Here is a 14537-nt window from a genome sequence, read left to right on the forward strand (position 1 = left end):
ATGATCAGAGGGCTGGAGCACCTCCCGTACAAGGACAGGCTGAGAGAGTTGGGGTTGTTCAGCCTGGAGAAGAGAAGCCTCCGAGGAAACCTCAGAGCAGCTTCCAAAGGAGGCCTCTCCAAGAAAGCTGGGGAGGGACTGTTTACAAAGGCTTGTAGTGATAGGACTAGAAGCAATGGCTATTAATTGGAGAAGGACAAATTTAGACTAGACACAAGGAGGAATTTCTTCACAATGAGAGTGGTGAGGCACTGGCACAGGTTGCCCAGGGAAGCTGTGGCTGCCCCATCCCTGGAGGTGTTCAAGGCCAGGTTGGATGGAGCCTTGAGCAGCCTGGTCTGGTGGGAGGTGACAGGGGGTTGGAATTTTTATGGTCCTTTTCCACCCAAACTATTCTATGATTCTATAGAATATTTTAAAAAGGATTGCCAAGCGGGCCTGGAACACCTGGAGCAGATACCCTGCTTTGCTGTAAGAGAGTCGATTTAGGGCTGCCTCACAAGTTCACTCATACAACTGCTGCAATGTCATGACCTTATAAATGGGAGAGAGTGATACGGGCAAATAAAATGGGTGCCTTGTCATGTCCTGGCACTGGCTTTCTATTTCCAGGCACAAGGTGTGATGTTAGAATTAAAGGATCTGAGTGACTAAACGTAGCTGGAATGGGTCCAGAGGAGGGCCATGAAGATTATCTGAGGGCTGGAGCACCTCTGCTATGACAGGCTGAGAGAGTTGGGGTTGTTCAACCTGGAGAAGGCACCAAGGAGACCTTAGGGCACCTTCTGGTACCTGAAGCGGCTACAGGAAAGTTGGCGAGGGACTTTCTCACAGGGGCATGGAGTGACAGGATGAGGGGGAATGGCTTTAAACTGGAAGGTGGAAGATTTAGATTAGACATTAAGAAGAAATTCTTCACGCTGTGTGTGGTGAGACACTGGCCCAGGTTGCCCAGGGAAGCTGTGGCTGCCCCATCCCTGGAGGTGTTGAAGGCCAGGTTGGATGGGGCTTTGAGCAGCCTGGTCTGGTGGGAGGTGTCCCTGCCCATGGCAGGGGGTTGGAACTGGGTGCTCTTCAAGGTCCCTTCCAACCCAAACCTCTCTATGACCTCATGAGTGAAAGACAAACTGATCAAAGCATCGAGGCCTGGATCTTTAACTGAGCAAACACACAACTGCACAGAATTTCACAGGGTTGTGGGATTGCAGCGCTTAACAGTAGGAACTGTGAACTGCTAAAATGCTAACAGTGCATGACTTCAGCCATCACAAACTGTCTTACATTAAAAAAAACACCTTTCAGAATTTGTTTTACAGAAAGTAAAAATTAATGAATCCTGTCAGTAGTTCTTAAACTAAAATCTTCAGACACTTTCAAGGGACGTCATCACGTATTTCATAAGTCAAAACTTGGAAATGAAAATAGTGTGTCTTTATTGATAGTCTGCCACAAATTATTGTATAAACTTAGAGTTAGCCAAAAAAATTTATCTGCTACGTGGGAAGATCCTGAACATTGCAAGTGTACCAGCAACAAGCGGATGCTTTCCTAGAGTAGATAACAGATGTCCTGTGAGCGGTTCTCACTGTAGTGCCACATGCAATTAAAGTATTGTTCTACGTGAGCTGTACGAGGCTCAGCAGAGTCACTGTCTCTTCATTATTGCAAACACACAGAGAGGTATACTTTATCGTTTAGCCTTTGTTGACTTCAGTGGGACTCCTTTTTCTCTGAGGTGAGCTTGCACACAATGTTTGCAGGACTGCAGTTTATGATTACAAAAGCAGCGACAAGGGGGACGAGAGCAGACATACTACAAGAGGAATTCCAACAATCCAATGCATCCATCTTAATGAAGGAAATCAGTTGTCGTTACACGCTATCAAATGTTAAAAACAAACAAAGATGTTTAAGCACAAAGTATATATTTATACCAAATAAAACAACTGAAAAAGTATTACATAAAGAAAAATAATGTAACAGAACATACTTAAGTACCTAACTTACAGTCATGCTCGTATCTAAAAGTAACATTGGTAACTAATATATATAATTTTTGACAAGGGTGCATTTAAGAGTTCTCTAACATACAACATTCTAAATGTGGAGAGTATTTGTTCCAAGCTACAGAAAACAAATTATTTTACACAGGCACACCTGTTAATTTGTATAAAAAAAACATGCTTGTAAGTGAAAAGGTCACTTTAGTACTAAGTCTCCAGAAGTGTGATAGCTACGTAGTGTTAATCATGTCGAAATCGTCTCTCTATTGCATTGGTGAGCGCCAACACTGAATGGTAGAGTATTTGATCCATATGGTTTACTGACACTGCAACCTGTTTCAAAGCAGGAGCCACGGCCAGGTATTGAACAGCACGGTACTGTACAGCCCCATCTGTCTGCGTGTAGTGTATTTATAACTAAAAGCTATTACAATTATTACAATGATTTCTGTTTCAATATATACATCAGTATAAAATACTACCCAAAACACCTTCGCATTTCAAACAATTTTAACCACTTCATCAAACAACGCATTTGCAGAATTAAAAAAAAAAAAAAAGAATCCAAATTAACGTTGATTGCCAACAGTACAGCACTCTATGGTATGTTTCCTAATAAATGAGAGAACGGAAATGTATTAAAATCAATTAAAATAAGTATCACAAAACAGAATTAATGTTAGAGCAGTTCAAGGATTCCCAGTTTGTCAGTATCTACCCTAGGCAGTGCTACCCAAATACAGTAAAAACCGTTTAGTGTTTCTACAATGAGAAGAAAACATTCAAATATTAAAGCTGTGACACACAAAAGCAAGGAAAGAAAATTTGTTCTGTACTCATCCCTGTTGTAGCAAGGTACGGCACGTCGGGAGTTCGCACTCAGTGCATCGTACGTGCGCTCAGACCCGCGTACAACCGTGGAAGACAACTGACAGAGTCAACTCTGAATTTCCTTGCCGTTCTGGTTTTATGTCAGACCATTCAAGTTATAACAACTTAGTGTCTTTTGCTCCTGAAGGGAAGAAGAGGGAAGAATTCATAATGGAAAAACTTGTAAAAACGCTACTAAAATCCCTATCTTGGACACAATATACTGCTTTAGGAGCTACTGTGTCATTGCACAATATAAGTGGCCTATTAATCGCCGAATTACTGGTGTAGCAGAAGACATGTGGTTTAAAAATAGGTATTTTCAAACCCGCCTGTATCCCATAACAAGCCACGATCAATTTTGTGTCTTTCAAACACTAAAATCCTTACACAAAGCAGTAAATGTACATTTAGAGTGGCAAATTTCAAATCTCTGCCTCTGCTGCTTCAGTTTTTAAAATGAGACTTGCTTCAGTTTTCATTCTTTCTTCTAAAACACAACTATTTCTGAAGCATAAAAAAATCCAAATGGTAATAATAATAATAATAATATGGGAAGGTTTTTTTGTTTTGTTTTGCTGATTCATTCCTAACTTGAAAAATAATCAATTGCTTTAAAAAAGCACAAAACAAACAAAAAACCCTCTGAAAATCTCTCCCCAGAAGTCTCTGCAAGCTGAGATTCTTTTCAAACCCAAGCTTCATGCTTATAGTATCTTTATAGTCATGTTACACCCTTGAAAAATAAAGGCTCATGTTGAGAACGGTGACAGGCCCTTAATTACAGAGGTGTTAACTAGTGACACTGGTTTTCATCAGAAAAAAAAAACCCAAAGCCCCACAAAACTTCATAGCTTATACTCAAAAGTTTGATTCATGCTCATTTGTTCATTTAAAAAATACTCTTTGGAAACTGTGTCAACTCCTGCAGACAACTTAGTGATACGTCTTTTCCTGTTAAAATAAAGATAATTCATGTTCACCTCTACCCCACGCTAAGCTCTACGACTAATATACACTTCATTACCTGCTCATGTCACCGTCTAACACATATCTTTACATTCTTCTACATATACTGTCCAGGGCTTATTTTTCACCAAATAGAATCTGATAACTATTAAAGTGTTCTTTTTCTTGAGGAGTGTTGGTTTTTTTGGTGTTTCAGACTTTTCACTGCAACTCAGAGACAACAATAGCTCAGACTTTCTCCCTGCGAACTTAGAGAAACTTTATGAAAAGGTTTTATTTCTATTACAGATTTTAAAATCTAAACTCGCTTAGATATCAAAACTGAAAACCAGAAGAGAGATTTAGATGCATCTGTCATTTTAAAATGGTTTCTGCTACTTTAAAAGTTGTACATGTGACACTTGGGAGTCTAACTTTAAATTGCTGCAATCAGATTCCAATTCAAAATCTTGCAAATAAACATGAAAAATAAGCCACTGGTCATGAATTCTAATGATTACATTCAAAGCTAGCCTTTAAAAAAATTAAAACGTTACAGGCAAAACATACTGGTTTATGTACTCACTAGCTTATCAGGCTACAATAGGCATAGGCATGTTTTTAAGTATAAAAAAGCAGACAATTCAGATTTAAATAAGACTATGTGAAATCAGAAAAAAACCCTTAGATTTCACTATTTAAAAAAAAAGAACACCTATAATTACTTCCCATCCTACAGCTACATTTAAATCAACTAACAAAAATAATCAAACTACTTTTGACAAACAAAAGTTAGGCTAGAATATGCGGCAACAATCAAAGTTCATATATGTTTCTATGTAAAATGTCTCATGATTTACTATAAAATATGAACAAGAGCCCTTCGTGACTAATAAAAGAGCTACTAGTAGAAACACTTAATGCCAAACTGTCTTCAGCCCTCCTTTAAGTCGTATCTCCAAATCAGTATTGACTTCTTTTGACCAGATACATCATTTTTGGCTTGTCACCCCAGTATGTCATGTTTTACCACTTGCCACAGGCAGCAGGAGACAACTAGCTGAGCAAACTACAAGCAGTGACATGCAGAAATTAACTCTCAAATCAGAGTACTTAGATAAAATGATATGCAAGCGCACACTAGGACAAAAGGAATGGCATTCGTCATCCAAACAGGCTCATCATCCCTCCCCCACCCCCCTTGAACAGTAGTTGCAACAGCAATAGAAAAGATCAAGAAGATGTCTGTTCTTCAGAGTCAACTGTGGAAAAAAAGTCAGCAATATATAACAGCAGCGATGGACAAGGAAGAGCAAAACGAAAGAATCTTGTTGAATATTTGTTCATTTACTTTTTCTGAACACAAGCCAACGTGTGCTGCACTGGCTTGGTCTGAACTTCAGATACAGATGTCCTATTCTCCTTAGATCCTTCACAGATTTAGAATTCAGTCTCCCTGAGGCCCCTATAACCAAGTAAGAAAACTCTCTTTATCTAGCTTGGTGGCTGCCAAGACAGATTCCATGTCATTAAGGATGTCGGAGCTCAAAGCCTCTTGCAGACTTGGCATCAGTTCTTCTCCTTCTATATTCATCCCATCTCCTTCCAGTGTCCCAAGGTCCACATTTGTCCCTGGAATGGCTTCAAGGTAGTCTGGGAAACGGTTCTGATGGGACGGTATGTTACTTTGGCTGATACTGTCACCTAGTTATAACACAAAGCAAGATGGATATTAAATATACTGGAAGTACCAAACCCACGATTTATCAGGAAAACTGTTTAAAGGTTAATCTTGTATCTCTTGCATCATACAAGCAATATGTTTCTTAGAAATCCATCACAAAACCCACAGATTATTTGAATACATGCAGAGTTACAAAGAATATGCCTTTGTTTCAACCTTTTCACCTACTGACCCAAATCTCCACAGCTCTTTCATGTCATTTAGCATACTTTAATTTTTACACTTAAAGGAAAAAGGCAATACTGAGCAAAATATAGTTTTGGAGCAGTATTCGCAACATTGGATGAAATACTATTCTCAGCTCTGAACAAATAATATTACCTAAAAAAAGCAAACGGACACAGAAATTCCATATAACAACAGGAGTGATACTATTTATGACAAATCCCCCATCAACCCAAAAGAGCTGACTGCAAAGTATGGTTTTCACAAACCTAACTACAATATTTCTGTTACAGAAACAGAAGGTAAAGAACCGATGCAAGAAGTAGCACAGCTTCTCAGAATTGCTTGTTTTCACTGCAAAAGGACACAAGTGTGTTTGTAAAACATGCATTAGGGATGTACACAAAAACAGACCTGTATCCATCTCATCAACACTGTTGAGGAAGTCATCGGGGGTTCTGGGTACGCTATAGCTGCTCATGCTAAGTCCACTGTCTGTGCTTTCATCTCTGGAGTGATATGTTCCACTGCAACAGAAGAAAAGGAGAAAAAAAAGAGGGTAAAGTACTGAAGAAACTAAAATACATGCTTGGTTTTGAATCAACTCAAGGGCCTTGAAAACACTGCTGTCATGAAAAATCATAGAATCATAGAACCACCAGGTTGGAAAAGATCCTTGAGATCATCAAGTCCAGCTGTACCTGTTCACTACTAAATCATATCCCTGAGCACATCATCTACCTGTCTTTTAAATACCTCCAGGGATGGGGACTCAACTGTCTCCCAGGGAAGCCTCTGCCAGTTCCCAAGAAGCCTTTCAGTGAAGAAATTTTTCCTAAAATGCTCTACTCCAGTCAAAAACTGAAGCCTGTGGCTGTGTGAGATACCTGGGCTTTATTTTATGCAGACCTTTTACAATTAAAAGCATCCTATTCCGATGCAATTTAACTTGATGAGAGCATAAAGTGGCTTTAGGAAACTGCTCACCTGTGTTCTGCATAGTATTCAGCTTTGCGTGCCCATCCACTGCTAAAAGTCATTGGAAGCATTTATCACATGATGGTGTAGCCTTTCAGGCTTCTATAAGGATGAAGTATTTCTAACTACTAATGCTTCCATGTTTAATCAGCCCATGAAGTGTATTTTTATGTCACTGCTGTTATAAATAGGAGCTATAGCTGGAACTCCTTCAGTGATTCTTGGTTGCTTCCCGCTGCTGCATTACTACTCGTTCAGTCACACGTGTCATGGCCAGAAAGTGCCCTAATATATATCAAATGCTGCTACAGAAGCCATCCCGTCAACAAGCCCTGTTCAGAGCGATCATGCTGACAACATATTTAACAAAACAGTGGTGGCACAGCGTCCTACGCGCATTTGGTTTCTTACTGCTACCTTCCTGCCAGTAGAGCGAGCAAGATTAAGAAAGCTGCAGTGGGAAATCTGGGATTGTAGAATCACAGAATGGTTTGGGTTGGAAGGGACCTTAAAGATCATCCAGTTGCAACCCCCCTGCCATGGGCAGGGACACCTCCAACCAGAACAGGCTGCTCAAGGCCCCATCCAACCTAGCCTTCAACATTTCCAGGGATGGGGCAGCCACAACTTCTCTTGGCAATGAAGAAACTAAGTGTGAGTATCAGAAACATTAAGTTATTTAAAAGAACACAAGAAAGTATTTACAATTACAGGAAAGGTTTACAAAGATTTAAACAGTTTGCAGTACCTAAAATTACAGTGCTTACTTAAGCCTGCTTACTCCAAAACCATGTCAGTTCTAAGATGATGTGGATATCTTACCTTCTGAGCAGGTCTTAAACTGCATGGTGGCAAAATTCATGGCAGTTAAGACTGACTTACATTGAAAGAATCAAGATGAATTTTAAGGGGTTGTCCAGCAGTGTAATAATGTATCATTAATGAGAAGGACAAGCATGTTGTTACACTTCATGAGCATCCAAGGAATCATCCTAACGTTAGACTAACATTTCAAGGTAATACAGAAAAGTATTGATGAACTCTGACAGAATACATAATTTATCCTTTTTTGTAGTAGGGAACATTGAGTTGCTATCAGTTTAAATTACTGACAAAATAGAGTGTAACGTTAACTACTTGATACTGCTGAAACAGTTGATTTTTAGCCTGTTAATCAAAAGTTTGTATGGCTTAGAGATTGGACTGTTTTACCATTTACATCTTTTCTTTCCAGCATGCTAGGCAAAAAATACAGACACGACTTCTGTCAAGCTGCAGCAGTTTCGCTGAAGTCGTAGTGGTTAGGTTAAAGCATTTGCAAGCTGTAATTAGAACAGTATTTCCAACAAAACAAACACTCCAACTCATAAGGTTTAAGGAAAAAGTTATATGAGAAAGACTAGTCTACACGCTGTAAAATGCTACATCTTGAATTACAAGACCCACTTCAAAATAATGCAGCATTTTAAATGAAATATCCAACTATTTGCAGAGCTAACATTAACAGAGTAAAAATACTGCTAAATTAAATACCTGAAATGGAGGGGAGGGGTGAATGGAGAAACCTTAAAATGAACCTCAAGGTGTAGTCCTAAACGTGCCTCACCGTTCATTTGATCTCACAGCAAGCTATTCACAAATTCTTCTGAGTCAGTAATTTGAAATGACTGCTAGTCAACAGATTATGCAGAGGCAAACATGTTATGACTTTGAATAAAGAACCTTCCTACAAGTCTGAACAGACTACTTCCTCCCACTGGAGACAGCTTTTAATCCTAACTTTTACTAGACTTGCCATTTAAGGAAAGATTCATTTACAGCTGTGGCTTTTGGCACAGACAGATGTTCAAAATAAACTATTACACGCACCAAAGACAATTTTAAATCAATTTTTTCCCTCTAGTAGCTACTCCTACAAACCTGTTAAGAAAGGGATCGGAACTATTTGTAGTCATTGTTCTCAGTTCCTGAGACATTCCAGGAGATGACACAGGATTCTGAGATCCACCGTCTTGTTCCATTGTTGGAAGCTGGCTACGCAGAGCCAATTCCTAGAAGAGGAGGAGAAAAAAGATGATGTTAGGCATTTGAATGTGCTTTTCAGATACATAAACACATGACATTAGAGGTAATTGATACTTTTACTGCTTCCAGTTACAAGATTTAAATGAAATGAATTTTCTGAAAACAAAGCAAGAATTTTTACTGGCTTAAATTCACCAGTCAATGCCCAGTGTTACACAGACTTCACTGTAAGCATATTTATGGATACAAATATCTGTATGTTTACATAAATCTTTTCTAGTTCACGTCAACATCCTTTTGCAAAGTCTATTCTTAAGATCAAAAAAAGAATTAATGCTATCTGACCTCTAAGATACGTCTGTCTAGCTCTGCTGACTGGCACTTTTCCACCTATTTCTTTTAAGTTCCGATTTAGCTCCTAGTTTCCTTTTTATCTTCCCTGTTTCATTCCGCAAAGTTTAAAGTCTTTCCCTACAAGTTCCCACTCCCTCGTCTTGTTTGCGGCACGCATTTTGAAACGGCCTTCAAATCCGCAGAACCTTCTTCGTAAAGCTAAGACAACTGTTAGTGTTGAGCTAAATTAGCATCGGTTTTCTAACTTCAGCTCATTCTGGTCTAAGTAACTTCATCTTCTGAAAGTAAACTGCGTGTTTTTCAGACAATGTTTCTCTCTAGAAGTGATAACACAGGGTATTGTTATGCAGAAAGGCCAATGCTTATACTTATTCCTATAGAAACCCAGGCCATCCTCGAGCTGGTGGAGCCACAAGTCGAAGAGGCAAAAAATGTTGCACCCGCAGGGAAGGGTGTACAGGACAGGTGACCCCAAACTAACCAGCAGAGTATTCCATCCATATACATCACACTTGGGATAAAACTGAGAGATCGCAAGGGTCTCGCTATCTTCTTCAATGGCCAACATCCAGTGAAGAACTCATCTGTGCGTTTGCCCTGATCCTGGATCTATGCATTCCCAAATCCAGTTCCTGAGCTCAGCTCCCTCCTAGCCTGGACCCTTTCCCTTGCGTCTGCTCTGAAGCATTTGTGCTGAAGCAGAGTCACCGAAGGGTGGGATGGGGGCACGATTTCATATATTTGTATATATTTTACTATTTTTATTATTATTTTAGTAAAGCTGAGTTTGAGTTTTTATTTTCCAGCATATTGAACGCTTCAATTCAATACTGAATGCTTCCCTACCATGCTTTTCTAATCTGCATATGCTTCACTCCCTTTCCTGTGGACTATTACTGTACGTACTCCTTTAATAAGTTTCCTTCCAAGAGTCCTGTGCTTGGGACACAACAACCCTGTGCAGCTACAGGCTTGGGGAAGAGTAGCTGGAAAGCTGCCTGGCAGAGAAGGACCTGGGGGTGTTGGTTGACAGCCGACTGAACATGAGCCAGCAGTGGCCCAGGTGGCCAAGAAGGCCGATGGCATCTTGGCTTGGATCAGAAACAGCGTGGCCACCAGGACTAGGAATCTGACTGTGCCCTGGTAAGGCCGCATCTCGAATACTGTATTCAGTTTTGGGCCCCTGACTACAAGAAAGACATTGAGGTGCTGGAGCGCATCCAAAGAAAGACAATGAAGCTTATGAAGTGGGTAGAGAAAAAAAACCTTATAAGAGTTTGCTGAGGGAACTGGGGTTGTTTAGCCTGGAGAAAAGGAGGCTGAGGGAAGACCTTATTGCTGTCTACAACTACCTGAAAGGAGGTTGTAGAGAGCTGGGTGTTGGTCTCTTCTCCCAAGTGACAGCGACAGGATGAGAGGAAATGGCCTCAAGTTGCACCGGGGGAGGTTCAGATTAGACAGCAGGAAAAATTTCTTCACTAAAAGCCTTGCTGGACACTGGCAGAAGCTGTCCAGGGAGGGGGTATAGTCACCACTCCTGGAGGTATTTAACATGTAGATGAAGTGCTCAGGGATATGGACAGGTACAGTTGGACTCGATGAACTCAAAGGTCTTTTCCAACCAAGTAATTCTATGATTCTCTGAGAAACTGCATTCATGTGATGTAGCAACTTTTAACTAATCTTGCTCTTTGCCCAGTGAAAATGGACAAAGGGAAAATAATAGATGGAGTCAATTCTATACATAAAGCAGAAAAGTGACATTATATCTTGTTGTGTGCTAGGCCTGGTTTTCCAATTAGCACTGCCTTCTCATTCAATAGTTTAAAAACAAGAGAGAAAAAAAATCCATTCAGGTCCCATTTTCCAAGAGCTACTGACATCAGGAAAGAAAAAAAACCCCATAAATTTCAATTCTATAACTTAACAAAAAAAGGCAGCAGAAAGGAATAAGCAATTTAAAAAAGAGGAAAGTTATTTCTGCATTTTTGCCCTGCAGAGAAGGATTTGGGGGTCCTGATTGATGAGAATCTTGACATGAGCTGGCAAAGTGCACTCGCAGCCCATTCGGCCCCTGGACTGCAAAAGGGACATGGCCAAGAAGGCAAGGGAGGGATTCTGCCCCTCTACTCTGCTCTCATGAGACCCTCAGCCGCAGTCCTGTGTCTGGTTCGGGAATCTGCAACTTAAGAAGGATATGGAAACATTGGAATGGATCCAAAGGAGGGCCACAAAGATGATCCGGGGTCTGGAGCACCTCTGCTATTAGGACAGACTGAGACAGTTATGGTTCTTCACTCCGAAGAAGAGAAGGCTGCGTGAAGACCTTAGAGTGGCCTTCCAGTACCTGAAGAGGCCTCCAAGAAACCTGGGGAGGGACTTTTGTACCAGGGCATGTAGTGAAAGGACAAGGGGGAAGATATAGTTTAGAGATTAGGAAGAAATTCTTCACGATGACGGTGGTGAGCTACTGGCCTAGGTTGCCCAGGGAAGTTGTAGCTCCCCCATCCCTGGAAATGTTCAAGGCCAGGTTGGAAGGGGCCTTGGGCAGCCTGGTCTGGCAGGAGGTGTCCCCGCCCGTAGCAGGAGGGTTGGAACTGGATGATCTTTAAGGTCCCTTTCAACCCAAACGACTCAGTGATTCTATGATTCCCTTTCTGTCTTCCTTAGAAGGCAGGAGAGATTGAAGAGTCATCAATCTATTAATTTAAACAGTATGGTAAAAATAAATGTCGCTCAGATCCTGCCAGCAAAGAAAGAAAATTCACATTTCACTGAAAGCCCACTAAAAAGTTACGTATTAAAGCTGGACCAAGAACTGTATTTTGCCTATTCTTTGGCTGGTACAACATAGTGAAGTAAGTCTCTTTAGTATCGGTACTACTTTTATCCTTGTTTCAACAACAACATTGCTAAAAGTGTAAAACTACAGCTATTTGTAACTATTTTTAAGAAGCATTACAGCTACTTATTCAGGAGCCACGACTACAGCACTTCCCCTGGAAAGAATGTTATTCCATTACTCATTCAAGTAATAAATTTATGTCAGTCTGGGAGTCTGAAAGAGAAAGGAATTGCCAAAAAAGACGAGCTATTCAGAAACAAATACAGAGCAATTTTTAATCATTCCGTAAGATAAGCAAAGTTTTCTACAAGCCCTAAGGAATGTATTAAGACTACTTTTCCTAAAAGGCACGTGTAATGGAAGGTATAGTTGTGTCGGTCTTTTCGGTTCTTCCTTAAAAAGCTAATTTTCAGTAATAAGGACTTTAAGTGTTTCCTATACTGAAAAAAAAAAAATTATGGGAGTGTACAAGCCTCGCCTAGTTCCAAACAGAGCAATGTGAACTCTAGGCTTTTAGTTCATGCTTTAAAAGATATCCTTTATTAGAAGTATTTAAAGTCTGGAGGCAAAAATAAAACCATGACAAAATCCTGGCTTAGATTTCTACAACTTGATCTCATCCTATTTCTGTAAGTATGTCAAGCTTTCTTGAGGTACCTCTGGGAAAAGAAAATCTTATCATTCCTATTGTTAACACAAAAACTGACTTTGGGTTATCCCAGAAAGACCAGAACGATCTGTCATCTCCTTAAGCAAAGCGATTATAAAAATAAGGCCAGAATTGTGCAATCTATGTGGCTGGCCATAGCTATGGTTTTTTTTTCATAACTGCACACAGATTGCATTTTATATGAACTTTCAGGTCATTCACACCATGTCCAAATTCACTTTATAAAATTACTCTTTTCAGAACGTTTTTACCTTCATCATGCTTGTGAAGAAAGGTGAAAGAGTCCCACATGCAACTCAAATATCATCTTCTCGCTGTATTAAACACCTGACACGCAAGCGCAATGTCCTACACCTGGGTCGGGGCAATCTGTGTTTTCAGTACAGGACAGGGGATAACGTGATTGAGAGCAGCCCTGCGGAGAAGGACTTGGGGTGCGGACTGATGAGAAGCTCAACATGAGCCAGCAACGTGCGCTCGCAGCCCAGAAGGCCAACTGTGTCCTGGGCTGCATCAGAAGAAGCGTGGCCAGAAGGATGAGGGAGGGGATTCTGCCCCTCTACTCTGCTCTTGTGAGAATCCACCTGGACTCCTGTGTCCAGTTCTGGAATCCCCAACATAAGAAAGATATAGAACTGTTGGAACAAGTCCAGAGAAGGCCACAAAGATGATCTGAGGGCTGGAGCATCTCTCCTGTGAGGACATGCTGAGAGAGTTGAGGTTGTTCAGCATGGAGAAGGCTCCAGGGAGACCTCAGAGCAACCTTCCAGTACTTGAAGGGGGCCTCCAAGAAAGCTGGGGAAGGAGTTTTTACAAGGGCCCAGAGTGGTAGGACAAGAAGGAATGTCTTTAAATTGCAAGGTGGAAGATTCAGATTAGACATCAGGAAGAAATTCCTCACAGGGAGGTTTGGGAGACACTGGCACAGGTTGCCCAGGGAAACTGTGGGTTCCCCCTCCCTGGAATGTTGAAGCCCATGCTGGATGGGGCCTTGAGCTGCCTAGTGTAGTGGGAGGTGTCCCTGCCCACGGCAGTGGGGTTGGAACTGGATGATCTTTAAGATCTGTTCACATCCAAACCATCCTATGATTAACACCATGTCTAAATTAACTTTATAAAATTACTCTTCTCGGAGCATTTTTATCTTCATCATGCTTTTGAGGAAAGGTAGAAGACTTCCTCAACGACTCACATATATTCTTACTGTATTAAACACATGACATGCTACTCGAATTGAAATATCCACACAACTGGGGCTCCTAGGGGGTAAATTTACTTTAAAATGTCCAATTGTAACATTGCTGAACTACCAAATGGTCCATGGGCTTCACTGTGATGGGAAAGAAGTGTCAGGAGAAAGAGAAGACCACAAAACAATGGTCAGACTTGCAGCACCAGTTATTTCTTCAGACTAAGTATGTATGTTCTTGTTTGAGGGCCACAAAGTTACAGCGTACACACAAAAGAGAGGGAATATGCAAGGACAAATGAAGACAAATGAATTCAGCAATGAAGAGTTACGCAATTAGTGAAGAGTAAGGGGGAAACATAAATCATTCAGTGTTGCAATCACGAAAACCAGCCAAATCAATTTAAGAGGCGATAGTGATAGAGTGATAATTAATTGTGTTGTATACAGTTGGCAGAGAACTTGATGCTACAGAAACCATTGCAAGCAGAGATAAGGCAGCATAAATTGGAATAGATGTTTGTAAATAAAGCCTTGCTTCTTGTCTGGTTTTGCAGTCCTTTGCTGTGCCACTACTTCCTACTCCTCTTGCAACCTCTGCTCACAGCTCCAGCACTGCACCTGCCCAGTTGAGGTTTCTCAGAGCACCAGTAAGGCAAGTATGTGTCAGCAATCAGGAGTCAGCAATCACGAAGGCCGTGACGAGCTGGATGGCCTCCTTCTGCCAATTTTTGTTTGCTTTCAGC

The 14537-nt window shown here is 40.8% G+C and overlaps 1 protein-coding gene across 8 annotated transcripts in view; it reads right to left on the minus strand.

Moving 5' to 3' along the window:
• Positions 1-1409: 1409 nt before the first annotated feature.
• YAP1 (Yes1 associated transcriptional regulator) overlaps positions 1410-14537 on the minus strand; it is a 92033-nt gene continuing 78905 nt past the window's right edge. For all 8 annotated transcript variants that reach the window (XM_069883519.1, XM_069883520.1, XM_069883521.1 and 5 more), the window contains 3 exons: positions 8629-8759; positions 6145-6257; positions 1410-5525 (listed from right to left, as the gene is read on the minus strand). In XM_069883519.1, coding sequence (XP_069739620.1) covers positions 5287-5525; positions 6145-6257; positions 8629-8759 — 483 coding nt within the window. In that variant the 3' untranslated portion in view covers positions 1410-5286. The remainder of the gene's footprint in view (positions 5526-6144; positions 6258-8628; positions 8760-14537) is intronic.

Source organism: Phaenicophaeus curvirostris, chromosome 1, assembly GCF_032191515.1.
Source record: "Phaenicophaeus curvirostris isolate KB17595 chromosome 1, BPBGC_Pcur_1.0, whole genome shotgun sequence".
Taxonomy (NCBI): Eukaryota; Metazoa; Chordata; class Aves; order Cuculiformes; family Cuculidae; genus Phaenicophaeus; species Phaenicophaeus curvirostris.